We start from the raw sequence: 18312 nt of genomic DNA on the forward strand, positions 1-18312 counted from the left end.
TCATTGGCTTGTGATCCTAAGGGGACAGAGTTCTCTAAAAAGCCGGGTAGACAACGAGTTCATCACACACACAACATTCTTCCAGACCTAACCTCCCGAAGTTGAGTCTACTTTACCAGCCACATCTGATCACAACTAGTAGCTTCATATGATCCCCTCGCCGTGTTATCTAAACCCACCCAGTGATTGACGTCACCAAGGAGGCACAACTCGCCCTGGTCTCTCCTTTCCTCCATTGGCTCGACATAGACTCTAGCCAGATATGTGCCCGAGATGATACCTTCAATCTTGTCTACTACGACTTGAGAAAGCAGAATAGCTGGACTACTCGGTCCGACGAGCTTCAAATTTGGTGCGGCGAATAGGAGTGCCAAGTTGGTTCCAAACGCTGCTTCCACGGCTGCGCTCTTGGCCATCGAGACTGGGTATTTATGCCAGTTGTCGGCCCATGAAATTTCGTACCAAGGTTTGCCGGCCTCTACAGGCTCGTATAGAGCGTCAGAGAAAGTCTTCTGGCGGTTAAAGTTGCTGATCTTCCACCAGTTCCCCGTGAGCAGAAGCCCGACGGAGTTCAGGATGAGCCCGCCTAATCTAGAGTCCACGTGAGCCTTGACCTCGCTCGTACCGAATCCCTCACGACCCAAATACCCAAGGGTTCGAGGAGCCCAGCGAAACCCAGGCTGCTCCATTCGGGGACCGCGGTAGAAGAGTACTCCTACTGAAATGGCTTCCATCCGCCGCAGGAACTCCATCCACCGCTCGTCCCACCCGTGTATGTCGTAGAGGGTTTCGATATGCGGCAGGCCTACGAGAACGGCGAGAGAGATGATGTCGTCTCCGGGGTGACTCGTGCCGCGTGGCTTCGTGAGTGTGAAGCCGTCGGCAAACCGTTCGACCGGCTCTAGGCCCCTGATGTTGCGCATGTTCACCATATGCACGAAGAGTTTCCTCTCTAAAGTTGTGAAAACAGCAAGGGGATCGGTTTGCAACCTGGCCAGGATTCGGTTTCTGACCTCCTCAATCTCGAACAGACAGTCAGCAAACTGGAAGACAAGGCGCCTGGCGAGGATCCCTTCAGACAATGTCCACACGCGCTTCGCCCAGGACGAGGAAACGATGCGCAAAAGGGCTTCGGCGTCGGTCCCCTTGTGGTATTGCCAGGATTGCAGCTCCGAGTCCAGTACCAGGACCAACGAAGCATTCTCGTATGACGATGCCATTCTCGCACAGGCAAGTCTCCTTGCCTCCTTCTTGTGGGGGAACACAGACCGTATCGAGCCAGAAGTAGGGCGTCCACTTCGGCTTCGAAGTCCCAGTGCATTTGAAACCACCCATGGACTCATTGTAGCTTTCTGTAAGCGCGAAAAGTAAACCACTTAGTCGATGCAGTTGGCAAGCCCGCAAAGTGTTTCCTTGCTCATCACCGAGACCGTCAGACCAGACATGAGATATCGCAATATACTTCATTCCTGGTTCGTATTTGATGGCCCTCAGCTCTTGTTGGTGGCTGTTTGGTCCCCCAAACTCCGAGTGCACACTGGCCTGGAGTATCGGGTAAGAGTCTGTCTGGACCAAGATGTCATCCGGGGACCCTGAAGGTACGCTTATCACCCCACAGCTTTCACGATAGCGGCATGCCGTCGCATGCTTTGGTACGTACGTGCCTTTGGGCACATTGTAGGCGATGCATTCATCTTCTTCACACCGTTCATGGGTTGGTAGACCAGGGCCTCGCCTGCAGACCAAACTGGCTACACAGACAGCCTCAATTCCGCCAGCAGCAGATAGGCGCGAGGGGTCAGTGGGACACCAGCCGTTCTCGCTCAAGCAATCAGCTACCGACCTTGACCAGCCAGAGAATCTAGACTCGAAGCAATCGAAGGGGGCAGTTGCAGTTCGCGGATTCAGCGAGTTCCAAACTTGTTCAACAGCCTCATGCAAGACTATGATCAACAAGTCGACCGCAAGGCAGATATTCGAGAGGGCGGCAGTTTCGTGACTGGGCTGTTCTGAATCATGCTGACGAAGATGTCTAACGAAGTCCAAAGCAAAGTCTAAGGTCTTCAAACGACGCTCGGACTCGAATCCCCAGGGCTGTTTGTTTTGTCTCCATTCAGCAATCGTCGCGTCGACCCATTCTTTGGCTCGTACGAGAAGCGCCGATGTATCAATGACACGTACGCCATCGACGGCGCTTCGAACAAACACCAAAGGGTCACTCTGCTCTATGACAATCGCCAGGGGTCCGAAGAACATCCAGGACTGCAGCAGCTCAGCCAGCTGCTCGAAAGCGCGGCCTCCCAGGACTATAGGTAGTGCTTCCGATGCGTATCTGAAAGGGTCCAGCTTCCATCCATGAATTCTCGGATATGAGCGCCATTGTTCGTAATCGGTTGTCTTTTCCGACCAGCTTGCAGATCCGTGGTATTCGAATTTCAAAGGGCTCGAAGCACCCACCGGCCGGGGTAGATGATCCATAGATCCAATGTCAGCACAAAAGTGTGCTCAAATCCCCCCCCATGAGGAGAATGAACTGAAGGACGGTAAGCTACAGACGCTGGTGAAAAAATACAAGAAACCCTTACACCACCTTCAGCTGCACTTGCGTCAGTTGGATTTCTGTCCAGTAAGGCTGTGCAGTGGCAGTGAAATGCCGCGTAAGACGCTGCGCCCGTCAGAGCTGTTTATTGCCACACATTCACCTCGGTACTAATCACAATTGATCGGCTAGATGCGGGTGGGCGGCCCTATGATTTTCTCACTGAAGACTGGCCACTATTCTAGGAATCACCTCTTATAAAATCAAAATAGGCTGAGTAAGTATGTAACTCGCCGTTAAGGGGAGGGGGTTTATGAAGATAGTCCCCAATCACCCACTCCACCTCGTGCGTAAGGGGGGCCACTGTGGCGGAGCGGAGCTGCTCTCGCCTATGGTCAACTGGAATCCTCTCGTCTCTGGGTAGTGCAGGAAATGGCATATTCACTATTCTAACGCATATCAAATACGCAAAGCTCCGGTGGGTGATCCCTCAAGTCTCTCACCCTCTTTATTGGAGTAGTGCCGTTCTTGGGGAAGTGGCCAAACGCATCCGCCGTGAACAGCCAGAACCCCACGGCGTCTGGGAGACTTTGCCTCAGGCCCTCCCACTCTTCCTTGTCCAGGTAGTTTCCCCAGTAGGGGACAGGTACGTCAAACATGGTGCAGACATCCTCACGGAACCACCTCTCCTCATTCTCGACGAATCTCTCGGCCGAAGCGCGATCTACAATGGGCTTCCGGTACTCGGACGAGTTTGTCGCGTCCACGGCCAGCAAAACCTGTAGCTCCAGCGGCGGCTGTTCCTCGCTCCGGCTGATCCCGAGCTCCTTCTCGAGCTGTCGCCACCGGTCCACCAGTCCTTGCGGGTGGTAGAAGGTGCCAATGTGCCGGAGGTCCCGCTCGATGGGGCGAGGGTCTGCTGGGAGCCGGGTGAACGTCTGCAGCAGCGGGAAGACCGGGACAGCCCGGTTGTGGTGGACCGTCGTGTCGAGCCAGCTCAGACCGCCGCCCATGGCCCGAGTGTTGGAGTTTTCAAGGACCACAACCCACAAATGTCGCAGGCGGGAGGCGGCTTGTGCAAAAGCCTCCTTTTTGCGAGCCGGCAGTTTCGATAGCTCCCTGTCCAAATCCGACATCGGGCTCAGCACGCGGCGATTGGTGGCCAGGTTGAGGACGCCGACGCCCCGGGAGTCATATGTCGCAAGCTTGGGCAGAAGATCGACAAACCAGCCCAGGCCATCATATTTCTTTTGGTCTACGTTCAAGACGTCGTATTCGGGACTTAAATACAACGGGACGCGGGCAGCGAGATTGGCACACGGGATGCGGAGGCTGAAGAACTCGAGCGCCGCCGTCCTGGCCTCACGGCACACGCGGAGAATCTTGCTATGCCGATAACTCGTTTGTGCTTCGACGAAATATCCGTCGTCGGACCCGGTGTCGGGGACGATTTTAATCGTGATGATGCGTTGCTGTTGAAGGCAGATTGTCCAAATAAGCCTGCGTAGCTCGGTTGGAAGCTTGGGGAAGAAGTGAAAAGCATTGTCTCCCGGCATGGCAGAAATGACTGTTGCCTCAAACAGCGATGTTGGATAGGTTGGAGGCATCGTTCCTGATGTTTAATGCTCTGGGTGCTTCGAAAAGTTTGAGTGGTGTGAAAGAACCAAATGTGCCCAGATTCGGATGATGGACTTAAAGCACCTATCTATTACCGCCCATGGCTTATGGCCCCTAAGCGGATGGCGAGCCTGCTGGTGCAACGATGATGTCATCTCACTTCCGTAACGCGTCATCTGTACAGCCATCCCATCGATGTCCGAGCCCTCTATATGTTGAAAGCACTGTCTATATCTGTAAGTCCTTTTTCCTGTTTGAGGATGATTTCTCTCCGCGGAACATCTTTCGACTCCAAAAACTGTCGATCATGCCCTATTAATACATGTGACCAGACACCGACTCTAGGCAGTCAGCACGAACTTACACTACATGCCCACAATAATCGTACAGCTTAGTGGAAGCCTGCATTGTTTTGATTCACTTGAGGCTATAGCATTCAGCCCTGGAGGAAATTCTCCGGTAGCCTCACACCGATCGGGGAGACAATGATGATATCTGGCGTGACTATAGCTTGGCTCTTACTGGCAATAAGGCATCTCTTGGTGCGTAGATCGAACGATGCGTCGTATGTCCTAATAAAAGTTTGACCAGGTAGGCCAGAAGGATCCCTTGGCGCTATCGTGCAGGATGTTATACATTATGGAACGGCCAAAGATTAACAGACGCTTGATGCCTATAAAGGTACGTTCGCCGCGCCCCCTAGCTGCTCACATTCAACCGCTACTCGTATCAAACAAACCCTTATACTTCCTACTATCCAAGTTAGTTCAGAAAGCCCGCCACTGAGGAGCTAAACGAGATTCTTGACACCCTTGGACAAGATGCAGTTGTTCAAGAACTTCTTCAAGGTCCTCGTGACCGCTCTATTGGTCACCGCTTCGACTGCAGAACTCATCAAGGTACCCCGGTAGGTCTATTCCCGCCATTCTGGGCCAAACGTGCTCCTAATCCCGAGCCGCCACAGGGGTTCCAGCGTTGTCAACGTTGTAACCAAAACCCTAGATAAACGGGCTCGCGAAACTGTCGACCAGGGCACGGTCGCCAGTGCTAACGCCAACGACGAGCTCTACACTTTCGGTTTGTCTACTTGCATCGGCGCCGCCGCAGTGGGCACGGCCAACCAGGATGTGGGGACCGACAAGATCCTGGCGCACGTCAGCGCCGCCAACCCCGACAACGGCGACTTCAACCAACAGTTTGACAGATGGGAGCAGTCTATCCGGGACTCCCAGATGACGGACGTCAAGCTCTTCCTCAGCCTTCCCCGCCCCGATGTCATGCCCGGGGCCTGCCGGGCCATGGGCGACATCATCGAGAAGGCCAAGTCGACCTGCCGAGACCTTGGCATCGGGTGCGTCTCCCTTGAACGCAGGAACGAAGACGTCGAAGGAAGCCCGCCGCTGGGTACGGTCCTCATCAAGGCGAACAAGGACGTGGAGATGGAGGGCAGAAAGGTTTCCTAAAGCAGGTGCCTGTGCCACAAACTTTAGTGTTTGTTGCGCTCCCTTCCCCTCATGAAGTGATTGGGGAGGTTCGCATCCCCCCCATGGAGGCGTGAGAACCCACCGTTAAGAACGAGCTTTCATCTCTTACTGTCTAGGCTTGTGCAACGCCCGGTGCGCTGAAAATGTCGCAAAATCTAAACAGGACTACAGTCACTACAGTACAAACAATCCATCACTTGGCCATTTGAATCCTTGTTGCAACTCGAGTATGCGTGACGCGAATCCAGGAAACTTGTCTTCTAGGTTGACACACATGAAGTCCCATACCAGTAGAAAAGAAGAAAGAAAGAAAGGAAGAAGAATAAAAGAAAAAGAAAAGAAAAAAAGAGAAAAGAAAAATCAAGTGAGCCGTATGAAGCAAGGTTGCCGGGTACGGCCTGGGGTAGGTCTTGGCCTTACCGTCAGCTCTCGTATCCAAACGGCCTCGCGGCCCACACTACTTGGCACTTGACACGGCTGCATCCGAGCATTGTGGGAGGTTCGCTATCGTATGGGTGGAAATACAAGGCGGGTATTGTATCCGGCCCCTTGGCAGTCCGGTCCGGACGATGATGAAGGTGCGCTTTGACGCACGGTATGCGACCCGATTGCACAATTGAGGGACATTATAAATGTGGTAAGTACTTTGCTGACGTCCCGAATCATAGCCGGAAGATATAACTCCTTAAGGGTTAACACGAATATGCATGAGCGTGGAGATTACGCTAGACGCGGATTGCTATTGTCAGCGGCATGGCATTGTAGTTTCTCCGGTCCTATTGGGTGGCTCGGATGTCAGCCGTAGTTTGTTCTGGGCTCACACGGAATTCATCTGGCGGTGGTTACCTAATCCAAAGCTATAGAAGCTCGTTGGTTTCCTTCGAGTGTCCCTTCTACACGCTCACTGCTGAATCCAAGAAAGATGAGACGACCGCCTCAGGAACCAAAGCATCTGTGACGATTTGACAAATGTCCCAATCTCTTCTTAAAATGTTGAACTCTAGTCGACTAGTGACCCTTGCCTGGTACGTAACCACCCCATCGCCCCTATACAAGGAACAAGAAGGTGTTGTACTCAAACTAAGCTTCTCCTCTAGCGCCGTCGGCCTCGCCCTTTCCTCCCCGGTAGCAGCCGACCAGCCCGAGATAACCACCGTCGTCACGCTCCCCCATCTCCAACCACGACCCCCTATACTCCGTGCCCCGTCGTCACGTCCGTGGCCGTCTGCCCGACCTGCACCAGCACCCAGATCGCCTGCCTCAAGCTCAGCACCGTCTACGACAGCCTGCCCGGCTGCCCGAGCCCGGCCCCGACGGCCATCATGGACTACTTCTGCGGCTACCCGTGTTCCCCCATGTCCTGTAGCACCTCCTACATCTACCCGGACCGGCCCGTCACCAGCTGGGTCAGCGACGCCACCGCCGCTCCGACGGACAACTAGGTCAGATGATCAGATGACAGCGCCAGCCAGGGAGTTGCGCCACAGCAGTTTCCCCCTAGATGGAGATAGCGGAGATCGCTCGGACAGTGCCACGACTTGGGGGTTTGGTTAATGTTATCATTTATGCTATAAGGATCTGGGCGCCTGATCCGTACTAAACGAATACCGGCTGAGATATTAATTCAACGCCGCCTAGTGTCATAGCTAGCTGCATCCCCTCCCATACTAGTCGGATAATAAAACCAAATACACATCTAAACAGAAAATGCAATGTCTCACTCTTGGTCATACCGTTTGGTGATGTACTACACTGCAACAGATGCGAAGAATCGGTATTATTATCAACTACTTGATTTTCCAATGCCTCTCACTCCCTCTACAACTTGGCCTGCGCCTCGTTATCATGATTCCACCCCGGCATATCCGCCAAATCCTTCGCCGGCGCCGCCCGCCTCGACTTCAACGGGTCCCCCTGCCCCGGCCGCCACCGCCACGCCTCGGCCAGGTCGTCCGCCAGCCGGCCCTCGACCAGCTCGACCACGTGCTTGCCGATGCTGGGCAGCAGCTTGAACGAGTGCCCGCTGTCCCCCGACGCCACGATGAAGTTGCGCCACCTCGGATGCTCGCAGATCAGCAGCGCCGCGTCGGCCGTGTCGGTGCACCAGCACATGGCCCGGTTGAACAGCTCCTTCTCCTGGAACCGCGGCAGGAAGGCCGAGATGGCCCGCCGGATGCTCTGCTCGGACGCGTCCGGGTACGTGTCGGTGGGGTGCTTGGCGTGCGAGCGGGGCACCGAGACGCGGTGCGGCCGGGGCGCGCCGTACGGCTGCACGTGCGGCTTGAAGCGCGTGAAGCCGGGGAACTCGTCGCACACTTTGATGACGCCGTGCTCGTTGGGCTCGAAGAAGAAGCCCAGATCGCCGTTGTACACGACGGGGCAGCCCTTGTACCCGGCCGCCTCTTTTGGTGTGAGCTGCATGTGCGCGTACACCCAGGCCTTCGAGCAGCACTGGCCCTCCAGGTCCACGAGCGCGGGGCTCCACGCGCCCGCGGCCAGGACGACCTTGTCCGCGTAGTACTTGGTCCCGTCGACCGTCTCGACGCCGATGCAGACGGTCCGGTCCGCGGGCGGGAAGAGGGGCCTCTTAAAGGCGCCCGCGCCGCCGAAGCCGAAGGTGACGCCTTGGCGCTTCAGCTCCTCGCCGATGGCGTTGATGGCTTTCGCCGCGGCCAGCCAGCCGCCGTCCTGGCTGAAGATGGCTTTCCAACCCTTGATCTGGTCGCGCTCCAGCAGCGGCATCTTGGCCAGGATGGCGTCCTCGTCGTCGAGCCACTCGGTCGTCTTCTCCAGCCCGACGCCGGCGTCGAGCAGGGACTGGTACTGCTCTTTTAGCGCAGCGATGCCCTTTTCCGTGCCTTCGCAGTCCAGTCGGCCCGTGTTGTGGAAGTAGGGCTTGAACAGGTCGTCGTGGCGCCACATGTCCTGGGCCTCGAGGCTGAGCTGCTTGTCCACCGGGTTCCTTATTCGGATGCCCATGATCTTGTTCAGGTCGTTGCCGGCCGATTGGGCCGAGGGTATTGGGTAGGTGTCCAGGACGGTGATGTTGGAGGCGGTGTATCCGGACCGCAGGAGGTGCAGGGCCGTGGACGAGCCGATGGTGCCGCCGCCGCCCACGACGATGACCCTGGTGGTCTTTCGTGACTCCGCCATGGTGTTGATGTTGCGAGTGCGACTGCCCTTCTCCGGAAAACTGTTGTAGCAGTGGTCGACCGTCTCAGATGACCTATCAGTCCTGTAAGGGCGAGTGCTGGGCCAATTTGAAAGGGCGTATTTAAGCAAGAAAAGCAAGCATAGGAGCGAGACCGCAAGGAACCATGACATCGGGGTGGTACGATGGTCAGTCCATGATTTTCCGCTGGGGAGAAAAGGGGACGAGCAAGAGGAAGGAAGGAATGGCAAGCGGCGAGCGAATGTCTCGGAGTGACGATGCTTGTTGACTAATTGGTTTATCTTGAAGGGGTCATGCTGCAGTGTTGGCCGTGGACCGGTGGATCGTAGGACGGTGGATCTTGGCGGGGAACCCTGGATGACGAGAGCCTCCAGCTCCACCGGCCCTTCACCGATGCGACCCGATACCGACGTATCTCGATCCCGAAGGAGTCAAGATCATCAGGATCAGTGAGTAGTCTGCCTTGGAACATTCGTATCGGAGTAAGTTAGGTGTTTCTATCGCCTTTGGCACATCATTCGCGCCCTGGTGGCGTCTGTCGCGACAAGCCTGGTGGTGATGATCTTTTGGCATGAGGTTGAGTCAAGTGTCGGCAAGTGCCCGAAGCTAGTCTACATCCAGTTAGAGCGACAGAGAAGGGACCAACTTTCTCGCTTCCTCGCTTCTTTCATCTCAATGGAAAGCTGGCTTGATAGATCGGAATATGGGTCACGCCAATTGAGGTTATCAATACCCAATCGTCTCTATTGGCTGTCTCTTTGGCCAAATCGATAACTTGATGTTTCGCGTGACCATGTCCGGAGTTGTCGCGCCTGGCGTTGCCTCGAACTGCTATAGTTACCGGAAAGGGTATAGCCTCGTCACGGTTTAGACTCTGGCTCCGGGTGCATGTTCGCTGCAGCACCCCGCCTAGCTTCCAGGCTTGCTTACCCTTTCCGGATTAATTGCACGTTGCCCGCCCGCCTCGGGGCGTTTACCGGAGCACAGGGACAAGCAACAGCCAGACTGCTATCATTGCTCGAAAGAGTCAAGCCCCTGATACCATGTGGCCGGTAAACGACCTATCTCGTGAACGGGCGCTAGACTCCAGATTCTGTTCCAGTCCCAGGACTCTGTCTCTCCAATCCATTCCCTCCCGTTTGCTACTGAGCGATACCACCGCCTCCACCCCCCAAGGCCCCCACACACCCCAAGTCCTCCAATGCGAGCATGCAATGTCCATCTACATAGCGCGGTAGATATCGGAGTCAGCTGCCTGTCGGCTGAGAGTTAGAGTAGGTCTAAACTATACTATTCCTCCCGAATGTGAGAATCTGGATCCACACTCGTCACATCCAGCTCCATTTACCCCAGCTCCGAGAATGGGGACACACAGATAGTAGGGATTATCCCGTAGATAAGCTTGGCATCCACTTACCTGGGGGAAGATCTGAACTGCATACGTCGTCGTCCTCGGATATAGCACAGGCATCTAGATGATAGGCCTCGGCTATATAATCATCTGCCATCGCCGCCTCCCATCGTGGTATCAGCAACTCTACTCTCATCGCGCCTCCTTTTCTCTCTTTCCCCTTTACCACTCTCCGTGTGTAATCTTCTCCCCACCAGTCGTCGTTTCCCCGAGTGCGGGCAACCCTCAACATGTCCAAGTTCGACACCGCGCCCCCAACACCCACGCGGGCGGCAACGACGACGCCCTGCGCGGGCAGGGCACCATTCCCGTCGACCCCAACCCGGACGTCACCATCGAGGCCATGGACATGGACGAGTACCGGAAGACGGTGCCGCGGTGGAAGCGCTTCTACAAGCACAGCTTGACCCAGATGATGCTCCTCAGCGTCCAGGCCTTCTGCGGGCCGGCCATGTCGGACGCCATCGCCGGACTCGGCGGTGGCGGTTTGGCGACGCCTCAAACGTCCAACATTGCGTACGTCTTTTGTCAATGGCAGTGCCATGAGTAATCGGAACGGACCACAGCGACTGACACCTCACAAACAGTACTGCGATCAACTATGCTATGCTCGCACTTGGTGAGTCCCCTATCCAACTTGCGTCTGTCCGATTTCACAGCAGCTGGCTAACGTGTCTGCAGTTTGCCTGATCGGCGGCCCCCTGGTCAACAAGCTCGGCGTCAAATGGGCCCTCGTGATCGGCGCCATGTCCTTCCCGATCCGGGGCTCCTCCTACTACTGCAACAGCGCGTTCGGGAACCAGTGGTACCTGATCCTCGGCGGCTTCATCACCGGCATCGGCACCGGCTGCTGGTACGTCGCCGAGTCGGGCGCCATCATGTCGCTCGCGCCCACGGGGGGCGCGCGGCAAGTACTTGGCCCTGTGGATCGTGTCGCGGAATCTGGGGCAGCTGGTGGGAGGTGCTATCAAGTGAGTTCCCCCTTTTTTTTGCTTTTGTTGTCCAGGGCTGTAGCGACTGACCTTTTCTCCTAAGCCTGTCAAAGAACCACCAGAAAGGCGCCAGCGGGGGTATTACCCCTGACACCTACGTCGCCTTCATCATCATCCAGTGCCTAGCGTAAGTGACTGGAAACACAACAACGTTCAAACCACTTTAGTACTAACTGATCGGCATGACAGTCTGCCATTCGCCTTCCTGCTCTCTCCGCTCGAAAAGGTGGTCCGGTCCGACGGGACGCGCATCCTAGTCTCCGAGAAGCTGCGGACGCGCGATGAGTTCAAGTTGATCAAGTTCACCATGACGTCTCGTCTTATCCTGCTCTCGGCCCTGTGGGCGCTGTGGTCGTTCTTCTACAGCGGCACCTGGTCGACCTATCTCAGCATCTACTTCACGACCCGGTCGAGGGCGCTTTCCTCCCTGATCTCACCCTTCTTCTGCATGTAAGTGTCTCCCGAGAACATTGCGCCTTCTCGTAATCTGGCCAGCCGCTAACGACTCTGGGCCAACAGCGTGGGATGCTTCGGCCTCGGCTTCATCCTCGACCTCAAGGGCGTCAGTCAGCGCCGCCGCGCGCAGATTGGCCTGTTCACCGTCGTCATCCTCAACGCGGGCGTCTACATCTGGTCCATCATCATGCAGGTCCGCTTCAACCAGCACGACCCGGGCCACATCGACTGGGAGGATTCGCTGTACCCGACGGCCTTCCTGCCGTACTTCCTGGTGCAGACGACGGGGCCCCTGTCGCAGTCGTACATGTACTGGCTGCTTTCTTCCTTTGCTACGGATGCTCAAGGTGAGTCGAATCTGGCTCTATCCGCGTATGAGTCACGAAGAACTCGTTTTGCTGACGATATTATCTAGCCAACGTACGCAACGGCGCCGCCTTCCGATGCCTCGAGGCGATTGGGCAGGCGATCTCCTACGGGATGAACACGCAGATCAAGACCAGCCCTTTGATCGGCTTGTACGTTTTCCCACCAACCCCTATCCCGAATCTAGGGCAGGGCCGCCTGTAAAAGTTTACCAAACGTTGCTAACGACATGCCTAGTATTGTATCCTTCGCCCTGATGGGAGCCTGCCTCGGGCCCATGATCGTCCTCGTCAACTCGACACCAGACCGCATTCCGGCAGACGTCGCCATGGAGGAGCAGGAGAAGATTCATGGGGAAAAGATGGAGGACTTCAAGGACTCCAAGGGCCATGATGTATGAAGGGATCTTGAACCCTTTGGTGTTATAGTCCGGCGATGGCGAAATAGTAGGCAGAAACAAATATTGGTTGGAAAGAGAACAAAGAAAGCCTTGGCTGTAACAATTCACGGGGGGCCCCTCCTGCGCCAAGTCTGTATACAAGCTACGAAAGTGAACCCCGCCTCGGTGAGTCCGGACAAGGGAAGGTATCGGCGGCCTTGCGTCGTTTTCCAGGAGGTCGAATACGTAATGGCGGGTTTCGCTATTGCAATCTGGCTACCACAGTACCTGAATAGCTCGCCTTAATGGCCCGGCCCCGCTCGCCCGGTATAGTTTGCGCTTGATTTTTTTCCTTTTCCCCAAGCTTGCCAACGTTTGTTACTCTGCTATATCTGTGGCGCACGATAACTGCACCACGTGGGTCTTTGGTCCTTGATAGATTCTGGTTGTCCAACTCCTTCAGGGGCTGGCTTTCTCAGGGGCTCAGGGGCTCAGGGGCTCGCGGCGACCCGCCTGAGGAATGCTACCAATGGCAAAATGATGGCAGGTTGTTATTCCACGGGTATTTGGGGTCTAGGGCCGGCCCGACTACCTTATACCTAAACTAGCACTACAGCAGATCGGTCAGGTACTATAGAATATGAGATGACAAGTGCGGATCTCCCGGGTTGACTGTTGGACTACCCAATGATGAAGTCTATTAAAATAGCCAGACTTGGTCCATGCAAGCCTCTGTTGTAAGATGTAAAGTGAGCCGTCTTCCAAAATCTCAGTCTCGCCCCTTACTATCCCTCAGTCCTTCGACTGCTTGTAGCTGGGCGGGCAGCTGGAGCCAACACAGCAAACAATCTGCCCATCCTGGCACTCGTTCTGCGAGTTCGCCTTGTTATCGTTGGGGTATGTATACGCCGCGTTTTGACAAGGGGCAAAGAAGGGGTTTGCTGCGGAGGCACCAATATCGGATCGCAGGGGGTTGGCGCAAGAGCCAGCCACAGTTGGGAGCTATTTGTAGGAAAGCAATGGTGCAGGTTAGTCGCGGAAAAGTTCCAATACTATCAGTGCTGGTGATGGGTTACTTACCGGGCAAGAGCTTAACGAAAACAGATCCTTATTGCACCCCGTAACGCCGATATTATTACAAGAACAGGTAATCGGCAAGGTAAATCCATTCCTAAGAGCCTTGTCAACAAAGATCTTCGTCTGGACGCCCTCGAGGGATAGCAATGCTGCCAACTTACACGTAGCTCACATCGACATCGGCAATCGCGTACCGCTCGGCCTCCCGGTACTGGTAATTCGCCTCGATCAAACTGTTCTTGTCGGAAGGGGGATACTGCGCGTCATTGACCGAGATGATGCCGGCCCAGTCCGTGGGCACCGCGATCGCCTCCGTCGCGCCGGCGGCCAGCGTGCCCGGCATCAGGGACCCACTGACGGGCGAAGGCGCGCCGGCATTGCTGTTGTGGGTGGTGGAGATGGCGGCTGTGTGGGAGTTGACGACGGAGATGGTGAGGAGGGACGGGGGTTCTGTGGTTGTTGGTGTTGCGCCGCCGACGTCCTGAGCCGACGGCGATGCTGCTACCGTGCTGCTCGGGCTTGGGCTGGCACTGGGGCTGGGACTGGTGATGACGCTGGCGATGCTGGGGTAGTACTGAAAGGTACTACATAGTGTTGTAACGTAAGGGATCTCGGTTTGGTTGTATACAGGGGGCATAGTTGGCCATAGCGGCAATGCGGCTGCTAATGCGCTTCGAGCCGTGGCGAGGAGGTATATCAACAGATATTCGTGTGCCATGATGGCGTGATTGTGATGTATCGTGTATATTATCGTTTGTGCCAAAACTTTTCCCAAATCCTTTCTGGTTCTTCGCGACTTTCTCGACACAAGGTGGATGGCGTTGCAAGGGGCCCGGAGGGGATTTTGAATGGCTGAGTTTGTCAAGCTTGTAGTTTATGGTTATGAAATGTTGGTATCGCTTTCGTCAGGGGTATATCAACTATGTACGTATCCTAATGCTTTATTTATAGTTCTTAGATATTTAGAAAATCGCATTGAATGCATCCTCCCTAGACTGGTCACTGGGCGAAACCTTTTGATGTGTGCTCCTCAAGGGTCCATAGCTTTTATTCAACATCCGTCAAGATGTGTACATCCAAATATGCATGATTGGCATATGATCAAAGGCAAACACAAAAGCTGCAGCACCGTTCCTGGAGTGGACTGGCGCCAAAATCGCGGGACGAGCCGTAGAAGCTGTTGCTGCTTGCCAGTAGTTGTTTGCCTCCACGCGGAACGCATGTCGACATACACTTTTGCAGTAATTTATTGTGGCAGTGTCTTCTGCCAAGCCGCGCATGTCTGGCTGCCAATCCCCTGTACTCAGACGCCTCAAACTGGTTGGAATAGGATATGAGGGTTCAAACGTGAGGTCGACATGATCCCCTCAATGGAAGAGGTCAGCCTGGACATGATGACCACCCTACGTTGGGTCTGTCGTATTGACGCCGAATGGTTGTCGTGGATTAGATGTCAGATTGCTTTCTCATACTGACGCACCCGGGCTCGGCCGCGGCTGGCGCTTCATGAAGACCTCGGAATAATTATCTGCGCGCTTAACTTGGACGGTCTCAATGTCTTCAAACCCGTACTTTCGGTAGAGGGGCACGCCGGCCGGGCTCGCCTGGAGGTAGGCCTCGATGCCGTCCTTGTCGGCGCGCTCCAGGCCCCAGTTCAGCAGATGCTTGCCGAGCCCCTTGCCGTGGTGGCTCTTGCGGACGGCGAGGAGCTCGAGGTACCAGTGCGGGCGGGAGCCCATGTGCTCCTTGTGCTTCTTCTCGAGCATGGTGAAGAACTCCCGGCCGAGGGCCGCGTCGACATCCTCTGGCCAGGCCATCTTGGCGGCCCAGTCCTCGGCCTCGGGGGCCTTGGGCCCGGCGGAGGGCGCGACCCACTTGGCCAGGGCGACGACGTTCTCGACGCCGGATTTGGAGTCGTCCACGGCCAGGAGGTAGCGGGAGTGAGGGTCCTTGAAGCCACCGCCGAGCCAGTCTCTTATGCTGGCGCGGGCGCCTTCGGATGTGGCGGGGAAGACCCTCTTGGTGATGCCGTCCTCCGAGAAGGAGTCGGAGAAGACGTTGCTGACGGCGTCGGCATCTGCTTCGGTGCCCTCGCGGAATTTCAGGGCGGCCATGGTGGATGATGGAGAGGCGACTGTGCGGATGAGTTGTTGAGAAGTAGACGATGGACTGAAGCGAAGAGCAGAGCGAGAGGAAATGCCCAGCATTTTGTTATGAAGGTATTGATAGCTGCCGGAAGGAAATTCCTCAACAAGATGAAGCGGTTGCAGTGGCCTTTGATCGAGTTAACCTTATGTGGTAGCTCCCCTGGAACTTACTTCCAGGCTGGAAGTGCTGCTGAATGAAGCCTGGCAATTGGAGGCGAGGCGAGGCGAGCGCAGGGCGGGGACGGGTCTAGGGTCTAGGGGCTAGGGGGCTCCAGGGGCTCTAGAGGGTCCTGTTGCAAAGTTTCCAGGGCCACCCCCCACTAAAACCAGCGCCTGTAACAAGTTTCCCTGCCAGGGACCTTCCCTCTACAGTAAGTAAGTGCAGGCAAGTTGCAACCCGGCGACCGTGACTCGTGAAGCAGAAAGCGGCACGAAGGCATCATCGCCCTTCTCCGTGACCAAGGACCATGCCAGCAACTGCCGTGCTATAGAACTATTCGATTTTGTTTTTCTCATGTGTGCAATGTTCTTGTTCACCTTGTCTACGCCGTTGAACATACCACGCCATCTGGCCAAGTACGGGTTACTTATGTAGCCTCGAGCTGGTCAACATCTGCCGTCGCCAAGAGTATGACGGGCATTGGCATTACCTAATACCTCAGCTGCCCACGGATGCCATCGCGGCACATGGGACCATGGCAGCACCTCTCCGGGTCCGCGGCGGCCGCCGACGCCGACAGAACATCTCGCCCGTGATCATGCCATTGGGACAAGAATAGACCGGTGTCGTGCCTGCAATTCTCGTCTTACAAACAGACCGCCGTCCAGATCTACCGGATTTGGCTGCTATCTTATCACGCAAGTAATTTTCATTGACGACATCTTACTTGACATGGTGCTCGTCATCTATAGTGAGCCGGATAGCAAGCCGTGCCGAGACATGCACTTTATAACACCCCTCGTCTTTCCGTCGGGCCTGAGTGATTGTGCTTTGTAACATTTCATCCAAGCAGCTGGTCATCAGGAACACTGGGCACGACGTCCTCGGCCGCATTACGGGATGGGGGAATTGGTCATTAATACGCATCACTTCCAAGACGTGCACTTCACGGCCGCATATAAGGCCCTGGTGAGTGCCGTAGGGATACTGTCACCATTGGCGCTGGAGCGCAAGCCTGCGACTTGCTCGGCAAGGCGCACGCGGGCGAATGTCCAGTAAGTCGCCTGGTAACACATTTCATTTTCGGTAGGATTGTGCTTAACTTCGCGACAGGCAGTGGGTGTTGCGGGAGGTTTGGTTCAAGCGGTTGGTCATGGGCCCCTGACGAAGTACGCGCCGCGGTCTTGGTAAGGAACCTCTACTTGCCCAGTCAGCCACTTGCAGAAATCCAATGGGCTCATCCAATCAAAAGTGCCGGATAACGCGCTGTCATTTGATATCATTATCACGAACGGCGACGACGACGCGACGGCGAATGCAGACTCGACCCCGAGCTCTTCTGGGCGCTCAAGGACGGTGGTCCTTGGACCTTCGCTGATGTTCTAACAGCAACATTCAAGACGGTCCCAGAAACGAGGGCAACAGGGGTCCTGCTCACTAGAAACTCCGCCATGACCAACGACACCACCCTATCCTGGGAAGGCATCAAGCTCTTCCTTCCACAGCCATACAGCCAGCTTCGTGGACAATGGGCTGTACGCCTACTTCGAGCTCATGCCCACCCACCGCCTCCACGAGCAGCCCACCGTCGGCGTCGGCAAGACGGTCTCGGTAATGGACACCCTTGTCAAGCCCCTCTTGGCCGAGCTCGAAGAGAGAGACGTACCGTAGGACACATCCACAAAGGAATTCAGTACGTTCTACGACCTGGACATGGACCTCTTTGGGGACGAGCCGGTCAGAACCTCAGCACTCCTGGGCGGTTGGCTGTTCACCTACGAGGACGTGGCCGACCATAATGGCGAAATTATTGAGGCTTTTCAGTCAGTCTTCCCGCCGAGAGAGGACCTAGCCGGCCATGGCTACCTCATTGGCCACGTCTGGAACGCCGCCGCCGGCGACGGCAGAGATGGTGGCGGCAGCGGCAGCAGCGCGACCAACCACTGCGCAACTTCCAGGGTAATCACATTGCGTATAAGTATTTCCTGTGTGATGACTTCCCCGTGAAACTTTCGGGTCATTGGCACTCCTCGTCCCGGCCGGCATCTGATGTGTCTTGGTTATTGGTAGCCCCTTTTTTTACGAGCTTTCACCAGTTCGGGAGCAGAACAGTACGCACACGCGTATCGACAACATATTCAAGTACATCGAGCTCAAGTCGAAACAGGCCGCCGTCAGACAGGAGTCGGACCAGACCGTCGACCAGCAGTACCGCGAGCAACCGAACCCGATTCTGCAGACAAGACGGCCCCGCATAGAGCCTGGGCATCTTTAGGTAAAACAGAAGAAACTTTAAAGAAAATGATCGAACTCGAGAAAAAAAGTGAGGTCGGCCGCAGTCAGCTGCCCGACGAGGATTCTTGAGCAATGTGGGCTCGGTGGAAAGCATACCCTGGTAGTCGCGGCGGAAGCATCCTCCATAGAAGCCGGTCTGCGTGCCTTTGGGTGCACAGATGGGGATGCCAACTATCAAGGCGGTACACTGATGACATGTTTTCTGCTGATAAGCAAT

General features: G+C 55.6%; 9 protein-coding genes across 9 annotated transcripts; 4 read left to right on the plus strand and 5 right to left on the minus strand.

The window, feature by feature from the left end:
* Positions 1-107: 107 nt before the first annotated feature.
* Positions 108-2478, minus strand: PG986_000045 (uncharacterized protein; the record flags this gene model as incomplete). Its single annotated transcript, XM_066836267.1, has 3 exons — positions 108-125; positions 180-1375; positions 1425-2478. The coding sequence occupies 3 exons, from the start codon at positions 2476-2478 to the stop codon at positions 108-110; spliced, it is 2268 nt and encodes a 755-aa protein (XP_066705160.1).
* A 510-nt stretch (positions 2479-2988) lies between these two features.
* Positions 2989-4146, minus strand: PG986_000046 (uncharacterized protein; the record flags this gene model as incomplete). The annotated part of the gene is made up of 1 exon (XM_066836268.1): positions 2989-4146. One exon carries the CDS (start codon positions 4144-4146, stop codon positions 2989-2991), a length of 1158 nt encoding a protein of 385 aa, XP_066705161.1.
* An 831-nt stretch (positions 4147-4977) lies between these two features.
* On the plus strand, positions 4978-5619 carry PG986_000047 (uncharacterized protein; the record flags this gene model as incomplete). Its single annotated transcript, XM_066836269.1, has 2 exons — positions 4978-5063; positions 5121-5619. 2 exons carry the CDS (start codon positions 4978-4980, stop codon positions 5617-5619), a joined length of 585 nt encoding a protein of 194 aa, XP_066705162.1.
* A 1011-nt stretch (positions 5620-6630) lies between these two features.
* PG986_000048 (uncharacterized protein) lies at positions 6631-7194 on the plus strand (the record flags this gene model as incomplete). The annotated part of the gene is made up of 1 exon (XM_066836270.1): positions 6631-7194. One exon carries the CDS (start codon positions 6631-6633, stop codon positions 7192-7194), a length of 564 nt encoding a protein of 187 aa, XP_066705163.1.
* Positions 7195-7458: 264 nt separating this feature from the next.
* PG986_000049 (uncharacterized protein) lies at positions 7459-8793 on the minus strand (the record flags this gene model as incomplete). Its single annotated transcript, XM_066836271.1, has 1 exon — positions 7459-8793. The coding sequence occupies one exon, from the start codon at positions 8791-8793 to the stop codon at positions 7459-7461; it is 1335 nt and encodes a 444-aa protein (XP_066705164.1).
* Positions 8794-10173: 1380 nt separating this feature from the next.
* PG986_000050 (MFS general substrate transporter) lies at positions 10174-12437 on the plus strand (the record flags this gene model as incomplete). The annotated part of the gene is made up of 9 exons (XM_066836272.1): positions 10174-10190; positions 10437-10739; positions 10811-10842; positions 10905-11194; positions 11269-11342; positions 11405-11665; positions 11735-12018; positions 12087-12189; positions 12275-12437. 9 exons carry the CDS (start codon positions 10174-10176, stop codon positions 12435-12437), a joined length of 1527 nt encoding a protein of 508 aa, XP_066705165.1.
* Positions 12438-13208: 771 nt separating this feature from the next.
* On the minus strand, positions 13209-14211 carry PG986_000051 (uncharacterized protein; the record flags this gene model as incomplete). The annotated part of the gene is made up of 3 exons (XM_066836273.1): positions 13209-13418; positions 13497-13616; positions 13666-14211. 3 exons carry the CDS (start codon positions 14209-14211, stop codon positions 13209-13211), a joined length of 876 nt encoding a protein of 291 aa, XP_066705166.1.
* A 748-nt stretch (positions 14212-14959) lies between these two features.
* On the minus strand, positions 14960-15607 carry PG986_000052 (acyl-CoA N-acyltransferase; the record flags this gene model as incomplete). The annotated part of the gene is made up of 1 exon (XM_066836274.1): positions 14960-15607. One exon carries the CDS (start codon positions 15605-15607, stop codon positions 14960-14962), a length of 648 nt encoding a protein of 215 aa, XP_066705167.1.
* A 1093-nt stretch (positions 15608-16700) lies between these two features.
* Positions 16701-18075, plus strand: PG986_000053 (uncharacterized protein; the record flags this gene model as incomplete). The annotated part of the gene is made up of 4 exons (XM_066836275.1): positions 16701-16855; positions 17306-17411; positions 17487-17759; positions 17905-18075. The coding sequence occupies 4 exons, from the start codon at positions 16701-16703 to the stop codon at positions 18073-18075; spliced, it is 705 nt and encodes a 234-aa protein (XP_066705168.1).
* Between the last annotated feature and the right edge of the window lie 237 nt (positions 18076-18312).

The sequence above is a fragment of the Apiospora aurea genome (genome assembly GCF_038362705.1).
Source record: "Apiospora aurea strain CBS 24483 chromosome Unknown utg000001l_segment0_segment0, whole genome shotgun sequence".
Taxonomy (NCBI): domain Eukaryota; kingdom Fungi; phylum Ascomycota; class Sordariomycetes; order Amphisphaeriales; family Apiosporaceae; genus Apiospora; species Apiospora aurea.